Source organism: Aythya marila, assembly GCF_965140915.1.
Source record: "Aythya marila genome assembly, chromosome: 13".
Classification (NCBI taxonomy): Eukaryota; Metazoa; Chordata; class Aves; order Anseriformes; family Anatidae; genus Aythya; species Aythya marila.
Window position 1 is genome coordinate 20,239,364 of NC_139054.1, and position 22,146 is coordinate 20,261,509.

Genomic DNA, 22,146 nt, shown 5'->3' on the forward strand with positions numbered 1-22,146 from the left:
ATAGTATCTGAACACTGTCAGACCTAATGAGTTTTCAGCTCCAGACAAAACAGGCCAATATACAGGCAATGAGGGAGAAACCCCAGCGGACTGCAAGAGGGGATGTTTCATATTCTCATCATTAGAGTTTCTAAAGCTCCATGTATTTTCTAATTCTGCAAAAGTAACAGTAGCAGCATTATAAGTAATTTATCAGCACCCATGTATTTTAAATGAATCCCTAACAAGCATGTATTAATGTGACATGGTCACATTAAATAAAGTAGGAGAGACTTGAAAACCCAGGGTCCTCACTGTCTTGAGTAATGTCATTATCATTATCTGATAGCTGTTCTCCAAGAAGTAGAGCGTTCAAACAGCAAGTGATTTTCCCCTGAGGCACTCCCTGCTTCCTCCTCTAGTGCAGACATGATTATTTGATTAACCCTCTGCTATCCACTGCACTCATCCTGACTGTGGGCTCGGCTCCATGCTCACTGCTGGACCCGAGCACAAAATTCCCCTGCGCAATGCAGTTGGCAACCCTGGACTTAGAGAAATCAATTTCTGAACAGGATCAAGATGTATGTGAGCTGGAAAGCCTTAACAAGGAACACAAGTAGAGCTGATAGGAAAATGCCATCTGTTATTGAAGATAAGGAGAGATTTATTCAAATATTTGTTACTAAATGTTGATTGAAAGCTTCACTGAATCCTGGCTTGTCTGTTGAAGTTAGTAGAATGGCTCGGGCACCTTAACCCCTGCTTCCACACAAACACATCCTTTGCCAAGGAGCGGATGATGGATGAGCTGCTAATTTTACTTCCCATAAGGATACATTTTCCTTTTCAATCCATAGGCTTAAGGACATTAGATCACTTCATGGGAAACCATTTCTTTTATAATTATGTCACATTTGATTTCCTGTCATCTTTAAAACTGCCTGTTATCCATGTGGCAGAAGAGAGGCTCGACAAATTAAGAGAAAATAACCTACAAGTAGACTGTGCATCACTGCGCAATAGAGAGCTGGTGAACTCCCTGCACACACGCTTTCATTTCAGTATCCATTCACACACTCACCTATGTCAAACAGGGAAGGGAGAGAAGAATATATGGGTGAATAAGCTTTTCATATTTTCTGTGTAGAACAGCAGTTAAAACATAGCTCTTTTTCTGATTAATTGCTGCCACGTTGTGCATCAAAGATCAACGCAGCTCATATTTGAAGCTATCACTTTTCTGTGATGTTCTATTCTTTAAAGTCCGTAAATACAACCACACTTCAATATTTTTGTCAGGCATTTGTTATGATCACTGTGTTGTTTTGTTCAGTGCCAGGAATACTGAAAGCTTGAAAGTGCTAATCATAGTTTTATCCAAAGGCAAAAGGAAAATGTGTATGAATTCTGTGTTAGAAACAAGTCCTTCATCTTCACTGGCAAAATAAATTTTGAAATTAAAAATCAAGGAGTTTAACTACAATGAAACCCTTTGCACTGCAGGTACAGAATTCACAATGGTGGCTTTAATAGGCTTTAATGATGGTCTCAGTACTGTTGATTGCATAAAATGCACAAAAATCACATGGCAACTGTTGGGTCGTAATTCATGGCTTTCCCTCAACTAAACTGTTTGCTGGTAGAATTTATTTCCCTTGCCTCTCGTCTTCCTACAACCTTATCAGAGGAAAGCAATGAGCTCTTTATCTTCTAACTGGTGCATAATATGCTAGTGCTTCAGAGCCTATTAGAGTCATTATTTCTCCCTCTCTCCCTAATGGATTTGGGATTGTGCTGTGCCCCTGCCTACCTGGCTTTCCACCCTGAGGGACTGGCCTCACTGGCCACAGCTCACCCTCATGCTGAGGGCCTCAGGGTCTCAGGGTCTCCGCACTCTTTTGGCTGGGTTGGGATGACCGTAGGCAGTTGGCTCTTTGCATCCAGCAGGGACCCATGGGTGTCACCACAGCCGTACCTTGTTCATCTCATTACAAAGCACTGCCTGAAGAAAAGACACCCAAAGGGTCTTAGGTACCCAAAGTGCTTTTAATGGAAGGTATTTCAAAATCCTTTTGATGAGTTGTTGTTGATTTTTTTTTTTTTTTTTTTTCCCCCCCAAGGAATTTGGGGTTGATCTGTTTATTTGTTCTCTTGCTATTTTTTCAGATAAATGTTTACTTTCTGCTTTGGCACTAATCTTTTGAATATATATATTTTTATATCAGATTTAGTTTTATCAGATAAACAAGTTATATTTAAAGTTCTTTTTAAAAGAAACACAAAGCATCTTGCCAGGACATCGCATGCTTTTCTGTCTGCTCTTGCTGATTCATACTTCATGAAACCAAGAAGAGAGAAAAAGTGAAAGTGGGAACCATCTTAGGCCCATTCTTAGTATGACTTTTCGTGTCTTAAAAATGTTTTTATATCATATATTTGTGTATGTATGAGGTCCAGAAAGGGCTTGGATTTGAGCCTGACTCAGAAAGAACAACTTTTTGAGAAAACTGCTGAAAAGGAATTTTAAGTGCTGAATTCCTGCAAAGAAGTAAGAGAACAGTATCGCTTCCTAGCACAACATTAATTAAGAGAAAGATACTACTAAGTGTCTGGGTAGGGTATCCAAATGCAATGAGAAGTGAAGCCTTCCCAAAGGAGGCACCAGAAAAACATGTTTCATTGGCTCTTTGATGTTCTCAACTCAACTATTGCTCCCATGTGTCCTGAAGTAACAGAGAGTTTAATTTAAGCTGTGAGTTTCATACAATGTTGAAAAAAAATCCTAAAAATAATATCTCAAGTATCTAAGCTGTGCTTGAAGGCTGTCATCCTGTTTGACTTCTCCAGGCACTGAGCCTGAAGTCTTCTCTTTATCAACAGCACAAGCAATTTCAGTGTCAAATTCTCTGTCCCCTACTAATGAACATCAGTGCCAGGCAGGAGTAACCAGCTGTAGCAGAACAACCATCATATCCAAAGGATCTTTGGCCTTTCTGCCGAAACTCCTAACAGTCCCAAGAACTGATGCCATTTCCAGGAAAAAAAAAAAAAAGAACTGACTTGAGAACAGCAAGTCATTTCATCTGAGGCACTGGCGAACTGTTGGATAGCAGTTGTTTTGTCAGGGACATCCTTGAAACCATTGTTGAGGAAAATACAAAGTTGTACAATAAAATATCAGTCCTTTGAGGCCTCCTTTTTTTTTGCTCTGAGTTTTAGTTAACAGTAATTAACTACATTGGCAATGGTATGATATGAGATGCTTCAGTTTCCCACAAAAAAAAGAAAAAGACCTAATGGAAGATCTGCTAAATGTCACCTATCTCAATATTTCATCCTGTCATATTACATAAAATTCAAGGATACCTTCTGAAATTTCAGGTTTTCAGTGAAGTGTACTGGTTGGTCAGCTGTTTACTAATGACCAAACACCTACCATACGAGTTGTTTTAAAGAAACCTTTCAAAAGCCTCTTAACACAGGTATCTGTTACAGAATGTTAGAACGTTATAGAATGTGTTATACAAAAGAAACCACAATAAACTGAAGAGCAGTTTCTATTTCTAAATATCTAGAAACATGTTATTCTACAGAAGTTTAAATACAGCTAAGTTTACATAAGAATTATTAATTAGTTGTAAAGTTCACACCTTTTGAATAAATGCATACTGGAGGTCAGAAACCTATTAGACTGTGGTATTAAACTTAGGCTCAGTGCTGAATTTGGATTAAATGATGTTATATTGATTTGATGAGCTGCTCATATATGCTGAAGCTTTAATTGAATGTATTAGAAAATATTAATTTTAACAGATATGCCCTTAAAGGAGCAATGTTGCTATTTGTAACTGCTTTCTAGTACAGTCCTTCGTTGGTTTTCAAGAGAAAGAAAGTTATTTTTGAGCCTTTAATCTGAGACTTTATGCGAGTAAATATCTAAGAAGAGGTTCTTCTCATTTTCAAAATGGATGAATGCCCTTTGAAAGCCAAAAGGGAATTGGTGTAATGTATTGATTGCCATTTAAATGCCTTTATAAGCTAATTAGTGCAAAACATAAAATGTTTCTGAGCAGAAACGAGCAACAAATATAAAAACATAGGAAGGCTCATTTGTTTCTTAGATATACTGGGCGGACAAATACCCTGATGCAGAGAGTCACCAACCACTGAGGAGAGTGAATAGACCCTGCTGTGAAAATGTTACAAAAAATATGCTCTAATGTTTTAACTGTAAGAGCAATGTCACACTGACAAGTGTTCATAATGCATGCTCGAAACAGCAATGTTGTATCTAGCTTTAATCTACATTGCTGGGTTAGCATCTATCTGGAAGGCACTGTGACATTTAGGGAAACAGGCAACACTACAAAATAGGTCACTAGCTGGAATCTGACCAGTTGTGAAGCGGCTAGAAGTCGTTACCATCTGTTCATGTGAAATGAGGGGCTGGTATCGGTCCAGTTCCATGTAGATAGGTATCCACACTGTAAAAGAAACATTCCAAAGTGATCCTAGTTGGAAATGCAGCTGGCAGAAAGGAGCCATGGACTGAAGGATCTAAAGAAGCTATTTCTAAAACTGTGTAGATGAGATGGTGGGTACATGAAGCTCTTTTATGTGATATCCTTCTGTGATGCATTAGGAGATTTTCCCTCACTGTGGTCAGTCTAGCACCTTTCACTGGCCAACAAAAGGCATGAAGATCAATATCTGATCAGTATCTTTGTTTAAGAAATGTCTTAGCATTACACCTCTATCAAGAGATAAACCCAGAAAAGCTTCTCGATGGGATCTTAGTATCACAGAATGGTTTGGGTTGGAAGCCACTAGACCAGATTGCTCAAAGCCCCATCTAACCTGGCCTTGAACACCTCCAGGGATGGGGCATCCACAGCTTCTCTGGGCAACCTGTTCCAGTGCCTCACCACCTTCACCATTCTAGTGAAAAATTTATTGTATTTGATCTAAACCTATCCTCTTTTAATTTAAAACTGTTCCCCCTTGTCCTGTCACTACACTCCCTGACACAGAATCCCTCCCCAGCTTTCCTTGAGACCCCCTTTAACTCCTGGAAGGCTGCTTTAAGGCTTCCCCAGAGCCTTCTCTTCTCCAGGCTCTTGGGACAGCCTTTGCCCTGTGCCTCCTGTATGAAGCCAAGGCCCAGCTGCAAAGCCAAGTTACTGTTTTTGGTGCCTCTACGCACGTGCTCACCTCCTGCTCACATCCAGATATCTTCTCCCATCACCTGGGAAGATTTAGCAACCTCTCACATGTCACAGCCACGGTGTGCACACATATGTACGGGAAATTAGAATAAGCACTGCACTAAATTGCTCGTGTAGCTATCCCCTCAGTTATAATCGTCCTTTCTCGCTGAGTAGTTATGATCCTGACCCACTCAGCCAGCTGTTCTCAAATTGGTTAAATGCTGGTGGGGAATGGCAGGATGAGGATATTCCCCTTGCAAGGGGAATAAGCATTACAGTAAACCCAACAGAACCCAAGGCTTTTTCTGGCTCAGACCACTATCACTCCCAGTGGTGCTCCAGAAGCGGTGCAAAAAGAGCTCAGAGGAAGAAAAACAGCCCAAAGCACAGACTGAGCATCCTCTGTGCAGCAGGCACTCAGAAACCAAGTGTCCTCCAAGAGTTATTTCAAGTTACAGCCATCATTACCACCTTATTAGGTAGCTAATAAAGACTATACAATGAAGTATTTATGTGAGTGTATGTATTTAATATATGGCAAAATTTTTGCCCTTCTTAAATCAACTGAAGAAGATTAATTACAACAGTTTTGTGGCTGCATCACTCCGCTCAAATTAATTACTCTGCAAAAGTTAATACAACTGAAATGATATTGGGTGCCTTGAGACTGTCAAGAAGAAACAATCACAGTTTGAATATAATTTTAAAAGTAATGAAAAAAAAAAGTAAGCACAACTTGGGGCCCATTCTCCTCCCCATTTTGGCCCACCTGGACCTCACTGAATGGGCATTATGCCCGGATCTGCTGCACCAGGGCTCTGCTCTCTTCTCTCCCCACCTCATCCTTCTCTTTCCTGATGGAGCTGGCAGCTCCTGACAGATCATCCTCATGTAGAGCCCCACTTTCTCCAAGCACCATGATAGTCACAGCTCATTCCAAGACTATTATCAGCACAACAAAGCATTCACACATTCACTAGACTTTGTATCCTTTCACAAGAAACATTCATTCCTTTGATCTCCACATGAGAAGGGATTTCCATGTTATGTCAAACTATTACGGAAATGAAGAAACACCCTCAGACAATCGCTCTTCCTGTATTAATGTAACGAGATACTCCTAGGAAGATCTTTTTCCCCTAAGCACACAATGGTGCCTGTAAACAACACCAATATTTCTAAGCAAATTTTACCACCTTTTCTGACAGGTCCACTCAACTCATTTTCCTGTACAGATAATACTGCCGGAGGATGACAATTAATCCGAATACAAAATTTTATACACTTATGTCACCCTTAGCAAGGTCACTGTTTATCTTACAGGTTTTTAATACAAAAGAGAAGCTGTTGTAATGCATCTGCCACCACGGATAAACAAGAACTAGCAAGTACAAATTTTTATAGGAAGACATTACATATAGGTAAGGCTGAGTACAAAAAAATTCATAAAATATCTTTGTATTCACTGCTGGCTTTTTTTAATTTTTTTATGTCAGATTTATACACACCTGCCTATGTGTGTGTAGTCTTGTATCTCTGATGATGTTATTTATTTTAAGAGTCTCAGCTTTTCCAGTCTTTGCTCGCTACTTCCTTTTTTATGTGTAGCCTAAACATTCAACATCTTAAGCAAATTCAGAGAGCCATCAATATTTAACCAGCCTACAGCAGCAAGGGTATTACTGCTCCCTCTTCCCTCACAATTGCATTTGACCAGGATATGTGATAGGCACTAATTAGTCCTGGCTAATAATTAGACTGACCACTTTTCTATACAAATAAATGCTGGCTTGAATGGCATTTGATTGGCACTGTTGAGAGAGAGCTGGGAGCTTCCTGAAAGGGCTGAGCATTTCAGTTCACCATTGGAAAGACCAGAAATAAAAGGTCTGAAGGCATTTTTAGATACAAAAAAGTAGTCTGAGGGCTTATTTAGAAGTTCTAATAACCTCCTATGAAGTTTTTAATGACCTCCTATGCAGCTTGTGGTTTGGCAAGTGGAGAAAGAAAGGATGATCTTAAATAAATGTACATCCCTCCATCCTCAAATACTGCAAACCCAGCATTTCTATCAGCAAAGTGAACACACGATAGCATGCTGAGGTACAATTATTTCACTCCTGGCTGTTTGATACAGCCACAGCCAGACACTCATGAGCAATGAAGACACAGCAACAGCAGCAATCAGTGCGCCACACAGAAATGGCAACATATGCTTCCCACCCCCTTCTCATTCTGGCAAGTAAACACCAATGCTGGATGACATTAATGGCTGCCAGCTGGGCAAACAGAACAAGCAGGTCAAGAGAGTCATTTCTCCAAGAGTTTTCTTTGTTAAATATTGTGCTAATGACTGCATTATTGCTCATCAGAGCAAGGCTTGGAAACTGGTGTTAGAGACCTTTCCCACAATAGCAGAGGTCAGGTTTTTCATCTTAGGATGTTTCAGGTTGAGCAAAACTACCAATTCTTGATAAAATGCCTTTTAAAAAGCATCTTTAAAATCTGAACACAGGCTTGCCCTGATTGCACAAAGCAGATTTCATCAGAACAGCTTTACTGGTAGGTAGAAACAAATGACTGAAAACTATGACCCTGTGTGTCAGGCACATACAGTTTAGAAAAGCTCTAATGGAGATTTAACAGAACTGTTTTAAAGAATGCAACTTACTCTAAAGAATTCTTTGGTTGAGCCTGAATCCAAAGTGCCATAGGCTATCTCCGTTTGTTTAGCCAGATCCTCTGCGCTCTCTATGGGAGACACCATCCTTTCCACCGTAAGGAAGGCAGCAAGATTAGCAGTGTAGGAAGAGATAATGATGAGAGTGAAGAACCACCAGACTCCTCCGACAATTCGCCCTGAGAGAGATCTATGGAAAAACACATATCATCAAATTTTGTCGAAGATATTCCTTGATTTATCTTTGTTGTTGAAGAGAAATTCACATGCACAACCCTGTTGTCCTCATCCTTCAGACATCTGTGGAGAGGCTCCTGATAGCCTTCCTCAGGAGAGCAAGCTCAGCATGTACCTATTCTTAATTAGTTAAACCCTCTTAAGTCTTTCAGTGGAAACAAGGACAAAGAAATAATGGTTCTTCTGAGCCCACTCCATCTAGAGGCTCAGGCAGCAAGTTCTTCTGACTTCTACAGACTCTTTGCTGGGGGTGTCTTTTGCCAGAAGACTTCTGTTTTCTCTGTTTGGCCAGCCTTCCCCCTTGACTGATTTGCCTGCTGTGGCATATCAGCATCACTGGCTCTTTGGGGTCTGACCAGCCATAAGGAAAAAAATACCTTTTAAAATGTAAGATGTGGTGAACAGCAAAAAGGCATGAGCAAACATCCAATTTAATATAATAAAAATGATCCAGTATGATCCAGCATCATGGCCTAGCAGGGATTACACACTGAATCTGCATATTGAAGCAGGGAAAGAAACTGATTTGCTTTATATTAATTGAAATTTGCATGCCTAAAGCCCACTGTTCCAGATCAAGCATATTCCAGATTTTTAACCACCAGAACAATGTCGTAGTAAGTAGTAAAAATAATATATATATGTGTTTTTTCAAAGAAGAAAACCGTAAGGACTAAAACCCTCCTACGTATTAATGCACAATTACAAAACACCTATGGGTTAGGAGATCTAGACTGTGTGTCTATAAAAGCTCTTTGCTGCTTTAAAGCAATTGAACATCAGGCTCAAAATGTTTTTTGGGGGCTGAAGGACACCAGCACCACTCTGCTCAGCTGGGTGGGGAATTTGCTTGCCATGCACAGTGCACATTCTTCAAACACAGCGTGTTGATCAGGAATCATTTCAGGAGCTGAGACAGAACTATTTCTTATGTTTTCCCTTATTTCTTTACACATATAAATGGAGGAAGATTCAATTCCAAATGTATGAAATCCACGGAACCTGGGTGTTGCACTCCTCAATTTGTGTGAAGGGAAGAAATAGAAAACAAGAAAACTCTTACCTGTTTGTTTGTTTCCTTCAAGCCCCTCAGTGCCATCCCCAGACAGTGGGTACAAGTTGTCCTACCAACAGATGGAGATGGGAAAAAAGCAAAAGTCTGGTGCTGGGTCCCCACCCTGCCCACACAAGGGGGGTTGGCCAGTAATCTGCCTAGACTTGGCCAGAGCCTGAGATCGCCTGGGCCATGAAAAGATCTCATTAAATTAATATGAAAAGAAAGAAAGAAGGAAAGAAATAAAAAAGAAAGAAAGAAAGAAAGAAAGAAAGAAAGAAAGAAAGAAAGAAAGAAAGAAAGAAAGAAAGAAAGAAGGAAGGAAGGAAGGAAGGAAGGAAGGAAGGAAGGAAGGAAGGAAGGAAGGAAGGAAGGAAGGAAGGAAGGAAGGAAGAAAGAAAGAAAGAAAGAAAGAAAGAAAAATCCATCCAACATTAAAGAGCACACCAAAGAAAATTATTGCCAACACCACCAAAACAGAGCGCAGTCCGGAATAGGCCAGAGGAATGTGGATAAACAAGCTAAGCGGTGAAACACAACTGCTCTCCGCTCTCCTCTCCCCAGGACACAGAACCTCTGCTCCCACTGGAGAGGCAGGCTCTGGCTGGCTCCTATGGGTTACCAGCCCCAGGGACTGCTGCACTAGCTCCGTACCGATAGGCCAGGTGGTTCAGATGTTTACATGGCTTAAGAAAGCTTAAGGAGCAAAGCATCACCTCTGTCCATCAGGAAGCAATGACTTCCAAGGTATGAACTCTTAGAGAACTCGCCATCGCTCTGGCCTGTGTGTGCTTCCTCAGGCACATGTCTGATGGATCACCAACATGCAGAGGAAGCATTTCTGCCCTTCCCAAGGGCCTCCCAAGAGGTTAAAAGGCTTCCAAGTTTTGAGCTGGGGCTGTGCTGCAGCAGTGTTCAACAGAGGGCTACCGAATGGTTGCAAAAGTAAATTCCAGAAATATAACACCAGAATAATGGAACAAGTCAAGAAATCTACCTCGCCCTACATTCTTTGTAGGTGTCAAGTGAGCATCTTCTGGGATTTTACAGAATCACAGAATCACAGAATTTCTAGGTTGGAAGAGACCTTAATATCTTTGAGTCCAACCTCTGATGTAACACTAACAAGTCCTCCACTAAACCATATCACTAAGCTCTACATCTAAACGTCTTTTAAAGACCTCCAGGGATTGTGACTCAACCACTTCCTGGGCAGCCCGTTCCAATGCCTAACAACCCTTTCGGTAAAGAAGTTCTTCCTAACATCTAACCTAAAACTCCCCTGGCGCAACTTTAGCCCATTCCCCCTCGTCCTGTCACCAGGCACATGGGAGAACAGACCAACCCCCACTCGCTGCCTGTAGAGAGTAATACGGTCGCCCCTGAGCCTCCTCTTCCCCAGGCTGAACAAACCCAGCTCCCTCAGCCGCTCCTCATAAGATTTGTTCTCCAGACCCCTCACCAGCTTGGTTGCCCTTCTCTGGACTTGCTCAAGCACTTCCATGTCCTTCTTGTAGCGAGGGGCCCAAAACGGAACACAGTACTCGAGGTGCGGCCTCACCAGAGCCGAGTACAGGGGGACGATCACTTCCCTAGACCTGCTGGCCACACTGCTTCTGATACAAGCCAGGATGCTGTTGGCCTTCTTGGCCACCTGAGCACACTTCTGGCTCATATTCGGCCGACTATCAACCATCACTCCCAGGTCCTTCTCTGCCAGGCAGATTTCCAACCACTCATCTCCCAGCCTGTAGCTCTGCTTGGGGTTGTTGCGCCCCAGGTGCAGGACCCAGCACTTGGCCTTGTTGAACTTCATGCAGTTGACCTCAGCCCATCGGTCCAGCCTATCCAGATCCTCCTGCAGAGCCTTCCCTCGAGCAGATTTACACACGCACCTAACTTGGTGTCATCTGCAAACTTACTGAGGGTGCACTCAATCCCCTCATCCAGATCATCGATAAAGATATTAAAGAGGACTGGCCCCAGTACTGAGCCCTGGGGGATGCCACTAGTGACTGGCCTCCAACTGGATTTGACTCCATTCACCACAACTCTTTGGGACCAGCCAGTTTCTAACCCAACGAAGCATACACCAGTCCAAGCCATGAGCAACCAGTTTCTTGAGGAGAATGCTGTGGGAGACGGTGTCAAAAGCCTTGCTGAAGTCAAGGTAGACCACATCCACAGCCTTTCCCTCATCCACCAAGCGTGTCACTTTGTCATAGAAGGAGATCAGGTTCGTCAAGCAGGACCTGCCTTTCATAAACCCATGCTGACTGGGCCTGATGGTTAAGGCCCTTGTTGGCCAACTCCCTTACTAGTTAGGGTCTTGCTTTAGCTGCTTTGTGAAACTTGATAACCTACACACCAAATCAAACTCTCACATCAGCTAAAACTTAATTTTAGCCATCTACAAAGCAGTGCCAACTGAACTCATTGAATAAGGCTCCCTTTGGAGCCATCGCGGAGACAGAAAGGAGACAGACACCCTCGAACAAGATTTACCTCACTTGCTATAGTGTGGGATAGATCTGAAGGTGCCCATCTGTCTCCAACAAGTATGGAGAGAAGTGAGATGCCTGACTGGAGCACACTGTACTGCTTTTACATGGCTATGTCAGGTGAAATTCATTCCTCTTTCATTCATTCTTTCAATACATACTTTCCATCTTTGAGATGAAGATAGGCCTGGATTTGAATTCCTCCTCCCTGCAGTGAGGTTGGCAGCTTCAGAGCCAGACTAAGGAGATTAAACATTCACTTGCACACACTACAACTAGCTTTATCTTGCTGCTCTGGGGTCCCATGGCCCTCTTGCTTTACAGCACCTCTTGAAATAGGAAGATGAAGAAAAGACTTGACAGGGTCTTTGGACAAATTTCATGGAACTATCGGAAACAAAATGGTGTGTGCTCATTCTCCCTACAGTTTTCCTTAGGAAATGTCTTACTTGCATCAGAAGCTGCCCCTTCTGCTTGCAGGACAGATGCATTGCTGAGGTGAAGATGTGCAGGAGGAGAAGCATTTTCCAAACCAGTGAAACCTCAGTCCCACATTGCTGCAATAACAAAACGTCTGTGTTGAGCTGCCTGTTCATACAGTGTATTATGCACAGAGAACAGTAAAAATATCTTGCTCCTGAGATCTTGCAACCTGCATAACCCAAGCAGACAGATACAGGACAAAAAATGGAGAACAGCTGAGAGCAGGGGGAGGTGGGCACGATTGGATTCGTTGAAGAGGAATGCACTTCCCCAGGCAAAGGTCCTACGTGCAAGAGAGGGGTCTTGCTAGAGGAGGACCAGAGCAGTTATCAGAAGAGTTGAGGTCACTTGAAAGAGAAATGGATGTCACTACTGAGTTGTTTTTCCCAGAGCCTTCCAATGAGCATGAAAAGGAAGATTAAACAGCTGCTACCATGAAGTGCTCTGGGCTAACATAGCTGTAATTGATGTCAAGCACAGGATGGAGCAAAAGAAAAACAAAACAAACCACAAAGCTGATGACAAAGGACAGAGAGACAGACAAAATCAAAGAACAAGAACACAGTTGAGCATGGCCTGGCAGCCTCCTTTTCCAAAAGCACCCCAGATCCTCCCAGTCCATCTGCTGATGCGAAGACTCCTTATACCCACTGCAGGGGCTGGTGTAGAGGGATGAGGGAGAAAAAGGGTTAGTATATAAACACCAGGCTGGTAATAAGAGAATATTTGTTTGTTTTGTACTGCGAACCACAGAAATGTTTCTCCATTACTCAGATAACAATTACAGAAAAATCAATCACAGCTTTTAATACCAATACCACTTTTTCTGATGAAGATGTACCTGTCCAAGTGTGCAGCGTTGTAATTTGAAAACAAACAACTAATGCTTTATCCTAATGTGTTGTTTTCCAAACTGTTTCAATAAATCGATACATTGCACGACATCATTTTAAAGTGAATTAGAGTGTTAACAAACAAGAGAGTAACGAAGCCTTGGTATAGCAGAATTATTACACAATTATCAAAACAAGGTCAGATGGTGTTTTCAAAAGGAAGTAAACAGGAAGAGTGCATACCTTGAGAGGAAATTTAAAAGGAAGCATGGAGTCAAATGAGAGCAAATTAGGAACAAGAGAAAAAGAAAATAAATACTCAATTTCACATTCAGTTGCTACATTCAAACAAAATCCCATTTTTTAACAAAATAGCTTAAAGTTTCTACTCATGGCCATAAAACATATTTGATTTTCTATAACAAACAGAAATAATACACTTTTCACACTACTTAATTTTTAATAGGGCTCTTATGATCGATACAAGATAGCTGGTATATTGATGAAAAGCCCTGAACAACCTAGTGCAAAATCTGCTTGCCTAGACCCCCCCTTTCCACTCTGAGCTCATGCTATAGGGTACCCGCCAAGCAAGGAGCTCAGTCCTTTGCTCACAAGCCCAGCAAAACCTCTGCCTTTCCTGCTGGCCTCATTTGGCCAGGAGGCACTCACCTCGGCTGTTGAGACAGAACACAATAAATAAAAGTATCTAAAGCTCTGCCTTCAGATGCTCCATTCTCTCATCATAGGAACCAGCAGTGGGAGTTTCAGGAACATCAAGTTACCCAGCTCTCACTGCTGTTTTGAAACTCCCACTAAGTCATTCCTGTGGCCTTTAATAGGAGTCTCTTGAGGCCTGCTGCAAAAATATGGGTCTAGAAATATAGTCTCTTAAATGACCAAGATCTTGTGATAACTTTTAATGACCCCCCTGTCTTTTTCCACCAGCTATTAATTAATCTAGCCTCTTTGTTCCACATGAATAAAGAGCAAAATTAAAACATGCGGTCTCATACAGATTTCAAAGATACTTTTGCTCGGAATGGTGTTACAAATGTGACTGTTTCCTCCTGATTCCATTAGCCATACACATCTTTAATTAATCAAATTTAATAATCCACTTTTGATCCATCAAAAGTGAATTTTCAATACTTTAGCTCACTATGCAGAAAAATACAGCAGCCTTTGATAGCAGAACAAAACAAAACTACTGGAACAAGTGTCGGTTCCATCACAGGATGAACTAACCACCGTCCTCTGGCTGCTTTCTGATTCAGCTGAGATGACTCCTATTAAATACAGATTGGAGAGTATAGGGATATATCCTCTGGAATATCCACACAGCATACTCACCAAGGATAGATCTAACTAGTCATTAGATGTCACAGCTGTTCCACACAAAGGCAGCTGAAAGAGCCTTTATCAGCAAGTACAAAAGTGATCTCTCCAGACTGCTTGTTGGCATCTCTCTACAAGTGCTGCGTGCTCTCATATAAGACATTTATTCAGACAAAACTCACAATGGAAGAATGAAGCCCCTTTTAATGGCAATAGAATAGTATGAAACATTCATATAGTCGATGTATTATGAATAGCATAACCATACAAAGATACGGATTCAGGATGGAATACTTGGGAATAGTCCCTTCTATGGAAAAGAAATTTGGCATTAAATCAACTTAAACCAACACATCATTCAAAGGAATGGTGTTTCTGGAATTTAAACCAACGTATTAAATCTCTCTCTCTTTCCCTCTCTCTCTCTCTCTCTCTCTCTCTGTGTCTTTCCTGTAGCAATGCACATAACTGCCTGGAATCTGTTATCATGAAAGATAACAAAACAGCCAGATAGTATCTTCTAACGAGGGCCATGAATTAATATTGACCTAACAGCTTCTGATGGACAGATAAAATAAATAGGTTTACTGCTCTCTCTGTTTTTTGTAGGTATTTCCAAGGCACTTATCATAGTAATATTGAAAAAAAATAGAGTATGTTCCACTCGTTATATAATGTTATATATGGCTGAGCATGTCAGAGTCACACGAGAGCTTAACAAAAATCCTATGCACTGCTATTTGCTGTCAATAAACAGACCTAGCAGAAACTGTATAATGCCTACAGCTTTCCATGTGATGTCCCAGTGCTTATTTCCCGGTCCTTTATATTAGGCACACACATGGTCAACAGCAATTTAAATGTTATAACTACCCATTACTTTTAACAGCAAGCAAAGTTTCATTACAGAATTTGGGAATAAAGCAGAGATTGAGCATATAAACAGGAGAAGGAGGCTGGCAGCTGTAGCAGGACAGTGAGACAGCACACTGAAACACTGAGAACTGTGATGTGGGGTCATAACCAGGCAAAAATATCACATGTATGTTTTATATGGGAGGTATATGCAGCTGTCAGCTACATATGGTATCTACCTGCTGCTATCAAGACTTCTAAAACATATGAATTATGTGCATCAAATAATGACAGGCATCTATCTGACAGCATCTCTGAAAATCCTGGACCTCACTGCAGTCATTAGCAGATTTGAATGTGCAATGACTGTGAGCTTAAAGGATCGTTATTAGATTACGACAGGCAAGATCATGATCCTTTCCATGAAACTTCCTTCCATAAGGTTTTGTCACTTTTTTCACTCTTAGACCAGGAAAACCCGTTAACTTTTGAATAATATAAGTCTTGCAAAAGGCACACAAATATGGAAATTACTAAGGTGTATTTTGAATATAAGTGCTTAGTCAGAAAATATCTGTCTCTCTTGACTTAATTAGCAACCTTGTTAAAGGGAAAAACTGCATCCTGTTTGTACTAAACAGGCATTTTAATAATTAAAATAGCTGTAAACTGGATTTTAAAATATTTTCATACAAAATATAATTACTGTTCTATCACTAAGAAACTAGATAATTTTACCGCTTACCACAGGCACATCACTGAAGTATTTTAACAGTGTATAGGTGGGAACGTAATATATGTATTACTAAAAAATATTTGAGGTATGCATTGTTCAAATAGAGAGAACTTCACTATTCTCTGGTGGTTTTCAAAATGCTTCTTTGAAAAAGAAATGCAATTCTACAATGGTTAATAGCAGTGCTCGCTGTTAAAATAGAACTAATACCAAGCACATTTTACTAAAGCCTTATTCAGAAAGACTGCCTTCTTGAATGAAAAAAAAATCTTTATGGAAACCAGCAATGCTTATTAGACCATATTGACTATGAACACAGGGAAAATGCATTAGGCCAGATATAAATAACAATACACACACAGGATACACACCATAACTACTAGAGGAGCACACATGGAGACTTAAACATATAAAACATGGTAGTAAGCAAATTACTAATAGATGAAAAGATAGTTCAAGAACAAAATTAGAGAAATGAAGGACAAAAAAAGCAGGCAAAAATAGCAGAAGCCATGGCAGGAGTGAAGGTGTTTTAAAGTGCTGTTGCATGTGGCTTTTAAAAAATAAATAATTCAGATTTTGCAAAGCATAATATGTTATATGCACCAAGGAGATGACCGTAAAATGAGATATGCAGCAAAAACACGGTAGCCCTCCAAGCATTGCTGAAAACAGAAAACCCCATGCATTTTACAGCCTCAACATGGTGTATATAAGTTTGGCAGAAATGCATAAGTGGCATTATAAGGCAATGACACTCACTTTTGAGGTGAATGTTAGCAAACATTGGATTGATGATGAAGCTTAGCATTGAATGGGATGTCAAAACAAAAATTTGCAATTGAAAAGAAAATTGAAAACGTAACATATATGCACCATGGCATCAAAAATGACCATAAAATGCAAAAAGGTAATGGAATGGTATGGAACAAACCTTGGAGAAATATCGCATCCTTGCTGCATAAAGGCACCCAGGGAAAACCAAAGGCTATTAAATATTCCAAACTCATTTGGAGGGTCAGGAGGATTCTGAGGGTCACGTGGCTCTTCAGTGCTGTCTTCCAAGTGCCATTCATAAGGGCTGAATCTGCTGACTAGGAAAAGAACTACGCTGACGCCAATGTAAGCAAAGACTATACACATCCAAATTTCGTAAGCCAAAGGATCCAGGAAAGAGAATACACCCGGTTTAGATTTCTGAGGCTTCTTGATCATGATGGAGATTCCCAGGCTCATAAAAGGCTTGGAAAAGTCTATGACTTCTTCTCGCACCAATGTTATAGTGAGGGGGGCAACAGCTATATCTGCTCTCTGAAAGGGGAAAACAAAGCCAAATTAGTTACTGAACAGTTGCAACACGACCACAATCTAGAGTCTGAGGTTAATGAATCAGATGATGAATTACAAGAATGAGTAGGAAACATTATTTGCAGCCCATTTTGCAGTCATTGAAGTTGTTTTAGGACTACATGGACAGAAAATTTTTAACAAGAAAAAATGTCTGTGCAAGGCCTTCAAGACAGAGGGAGATATATACCAACATGTATTTATGTTTCTGTTAAGTCAATGGATAAATAAATGTTACTTTCACTGGACCATTAAACTACAACTAAAGCTATATTTTCTGGGATAACATATAAAGTCAATATAACTTGCATATAGAATGTCATTTCAAGTCCAGATCAGTAATGAACTGTATTTAACATACAAATGTACTTAAATAATAGGAAAAAAAAAACAAAAAAAAAAACAAAAAAACACAAACAAAACACAATGAAACAACAAATGATTGTGTTTGGTGTTTCAAGTTCAGGTGGATTACTGATGGCTTTTAAATCTCCTTTTTAGTCATTAAAAAGTTGTTTGACATTGTCAATTTTTAATTCCAGGAAGGGGAGTCATTAGGGGAGAAGGGGAATAATTCTAGGGCTAGTTTGTGAGCATGCCCTTTTCCCTTTTACATGGGTTTATCCTTGTATGCCTGATAGACACAGTGTGATGGCATGTGCTTGCTTCTTGACTCCTGCATCATTTTGTAGTAATACCCTGTATCCATCCATCTGTCTTGAGGACATGGGGCAAATTATGGGTTTGTTATATCTGGATGTTCTCTTTTTCATTCTTAAAGCAAGTTCTTACTCCCTTACTGATTAGTCCAGGGTCCTTAAAAGGAACCTGAGAGAAGTGATTAGTCATTGAATTTCAGCTGGATTTGGGCACTACCCCTTATATATTACTCTGGAACTCCACTGCAATAAGGGATAGATGATGGAAGAATAGTGGGCTGATAGGACCAGGCAGTTCATCCTTTCTGAGGTCACTGAAGAGCAGTAATACAGATCTGTGAGTCCATGAGAAGTAAATAGCCTGGATTATCTGAGCAAAATGCGAAATAGTAGTTTTGAGTATAATCTATGCCATTTTATTATACAAAACCTCAACTCTATAGATCTGTAACATTGACCATTCTCTGAGGATGGGTCATATGGAAGCACAATCTCATCTCATTGCATCTACCATTCACCAGTGTGTCAGTATTTGCAATGAGGCAATACCTGGAACCCCTTCCTTTCAATCCTTACATCTCTGCTGGATTCCGAGGGAGGGTAAGAATGAGAAGTAAACAAAAAAATAAAAAAAAATGCTTAGTTACTTGATTAGAAATAGCATTCCAGAATAGATTTTCGACATATTTAATTTTAGTTATATTTTGGTACCAGAAGGAGTCAAGCCATAACCTGATAACCTAACCTTGATTCAGCAAAGTACTCAAGCTGATGTCAGCAATTAGAGGGGACTAGTTGTTGTTTTTTTTTTTTTTTAAATTAAAAAAAGTCTTTTTGCACATTAAGAAAATGGTTTAATTATTCTGACTCTACATACCTATGTACTTTTTCTTTTTTTTTGTAATTTTCTGCCTCTTTTAAGCAGCCTATAACTATTTGTGATATTTGTCCTTTTCAAGATGGCCTTTCATTCATAATTAAGAATTTCATAAAGAAAAAGTGATTCTTAGGGAAAGTTTAACTTAGCAGTAACCAAGCCATTGTGCACCTTTCAAATCAGTGTTCTATATCTAACTAGTAAGTATGTATCTGACAGAAAAATAGAAGTAGAAGTTTGAATAAAAGTGAAACATTAAGGAAATGTCAAGAAGTGATGAAAATCTTTGCCATAAAATAATTGAATATGCCTTTATGTAAATCTGATGGTGATGTTTGTGACTTTCAATAATAACTGATTTTCTGATCTTCCTACTTTTTTTGTTTGTTTGCTTATTTATTTATTTGTTTGTGTAAGTTGTGTAAGCAGCAATGGCAAGGGCTTCTTGGAAAGTTAACCTCAGCCTCACCACCCTGTACCAGATGGTGTCGCAGAGTCCCTGGGCAGTCATGCCCAAGGCACCTTCTCAATGCCGTAAGGCTGGGGCTGACAGCAGCCCTGCCTGCCTTCTCCATCTGCACACAACCTCCAGACTTGCTTCAGCCTCTCAGGAATGTCTCCTAACAGTTTGCACTTGTGTGTACAACCAAGAGGTTTGGAATAATTTCACTGCTTGGAATAATCAAATGAATCATGTCTGTGTACTGTTTTCCATTTGGAAAACACAGCCCATGGTGTACATCACCACAGCCCCCCTCAGCACCTTTAGACATTCATGCATGCTGGGACACTGCCTTTCCCCTTGAGTGAATGTTTTCCTCGAAGAGAAAACCCTCCAAATGATCATGCTGCAAAAATCTAGTTTAACATAGAATGCATCTAGAGACTGAAAGTACTGGTTGCTGTTGAATGGCTGGGTGTTTACTGGCTTTGCAGATGAACATGTTAATTGTCCAAGTATTAGGGAGACTTGGGGGCACATGGGTAGAGTGTGGTAAAGGGACTGGATGGTTCTGGAAGTTGCTCACTGATGAATTCCTCCCAAATGTGTATTTGTCTTTTAGGCACTGCTTATTGAACTACTATTAAATGTTAAACGCATGCAGTCATAGGTATGAGATGCACACAGAACATCAGTTCTAAATGTAGAGTCCACTGCTGGCTGGAAGACTAAGCACTTTGACCATGGCTACTGTGTTTCATGTTGAACTAATGAGGTACTTATAAATTAATCCCTATTAGAGCAAGCTGAATGAATCAGGACACCTGCAGAGACTTGGCAATGACTCCACAAGAAGTGGAGCTGAGGTGGGAGGTGGGAGCCTCACCACCTGTCCTTGTGCACATGGACAGCCAGGTTGTCGAGGCAGGAAGAGGCTGGATCAGCTATAAGCATGTTTACTCTTTGTAGCATTTTCCTGGACTTGGAGAAATTTAATTCTCCCAAAGTAATATTTTAATTGCCAAAGTGGAGCTCTTCCTAAGTGCTGATGCAGCATGCAATAAAGCCTGTATCTCCTTCATGAGCAGCTGAGCTCATGTGGGATGTTTCTGTGGGGTCTTTCAGAGGATGAAGCTGATGCTCTGTTTAGCACTGAAAAATTAGTTTTTAAATGCCCAATTGTTACCATGTTCTCATTTGTATCATGCATGCATTGTAAATGATTTTAAGTTGTGTTTTAATATTACTAGGGATAGAAACATTTATTTTTCTGAAACACTTCAGTCTTCCTGCTTTCCTACCATATTTGATGGGACTTCTACATATTGGGAACACCAAGAAACATCCTCATGTCTTAAATGAATATGCTGGCAATTGTTTCAGCAAAGGGAACAAGATGAAAATGAAATTAATTCAGACATAGGGTCTCAGGAAACCATCAACAACATGGGCTCTGAAAGTGGCCCAGCAAAAATCCAGTACTTGAGCCCCATTCCCCACCACCTCCTTGAGTGTTAGTTACACTGGAGAGGTTAAAATCAGACCACTCTTTGCTTATTTATTTAGATATATAATATTTGAAATGGAGAGAGCTTATGAAGAGCTCTAAGCACCCTAACAGATCATTAATAATTGCAGCATGGTTGTGAATCTCTTTCCTTGTTATGGCTGCAGATAAGCTGAACCCGTAAAAATTGAACTAGATTAAAAAAAAAATAATTGCACAACACAACCACAAACATGCCCTTCCCTGTGCAGAGGTGGAGGGGGGGGGCAGTTAAGAACCTCAACAACTAAGCTTTACTAATCACTCATGACTAATGGTGTTTCAAACATCATATTCACTACATTTAAGCCGGGAGAGAAATGCCATGGATTCCTCTGAGGCTCGTTCTGTCTCTGCCTACCAGTGTAGGAAGACGGATTTAGGGAGGACATGCAGCACAGAGGCACTGCCCACTCTGTTCAAAGCTGACCCCAGGGGGCTGCAAATCTCAAGACTCTTAAGAGGAGGGAAAAAGAAAAAAAAAAAGTAAATGGAAATATCCCTCTGCGTGGAGAAAGAAAAATGATAAGACGTTCCACCTCTGTAATCCAAAAGGAGGGATGGAATTCTTCTGCTTACAGACCTAAAGATGAGCCTTACTATCTTTAAAGACATGCACTAGAGGTAGCAAGAGATACCAGCTAGGCTCCTGCCAGTACGTGTTTTCTGGTTGCTCATGTCTGCAGGGCTGAAGAATTTCTTTGCTAGTGCATCACTTTTCAAGAAGTGGGTCTGGGCTATGGTCATTCTGCAAGAGGTTTGTGCTACAGGGTGCCCCCCAGCATGCACCTATGTTCAGACTGAAGCAGAGGGACACCATGCCAGGTGCTGACTGCCCGATTTCCATCAGGCACCCCAAAAGTGAATGCAGGCACACAGTGGCATCAAAGAGACCATATTGGGGTGACAACTGACTCTGAGCAGTGTATGACTCATTTGGGCACTAAGGTCTTCAGGTGCCAGGACAGGGTGTCAGACAGAGCAACACATCACCTGCAGTGCCTGCCGGTAAAAGCTACCTTGAGAATGTAGTCCACTATACCCAGGGATATCAGGGTGTGTTGAGGGGCCAGGTCATGAGGATCCTGTGCTTCTAACACTTATTTACAAACAACAGGTGAAATTGGAGCAGCAACAAGCCACATTGAAGTATTACTGTGTATTAGCTGGGTAACATAAAAAATGATTATGGTATTAAAACTGCAGTTGGCCTCATCTGCTGTTAAGTACTTTCCATGTCCAAAGGATGCCCACAGTTCCTCCCAAGATACTACTGTTGTTTTTGGCAAATGGAAAAAAGCAGCACACATCTGCTTTTTCATCTCACGCCTCCCTCTCGGGGTGCACGGTGGCTGAACCCTGGTAGCGC

General features: G+C 40.7%; 1 protein-coding gene across 2 annotated transcripts in view; it reads right to left on the reverse strand.

The window, feature by feature from the left end:
* The window catches only part of GRIA3 (glutamate ionotropic receptor AMPA type subunit 3), a 151,139-nt gene that overhangs the window by 24,984 nt on the left and 104,009 nt on the right, over positions 1-22,146 (reverse strand). For both annotated transcript variants that reach the window (XM_082771195.1, XM_082771196.1), the window contains exons 11-12: positions 16,841-17,217; positions 7,861-8,059 (exon numbers count right to left, since the gene is read on the reverse strand). In XM_082771195.1, coding sequence (XP_082627321.1) covers positions 7,861-8,059; positions 16,841-17,217 — 576 coding nt within the window. The remainder of the gene's footprint in view (positions 1-7,860; positions 8,060-16,840; positions 17,218-22,146) is intronic.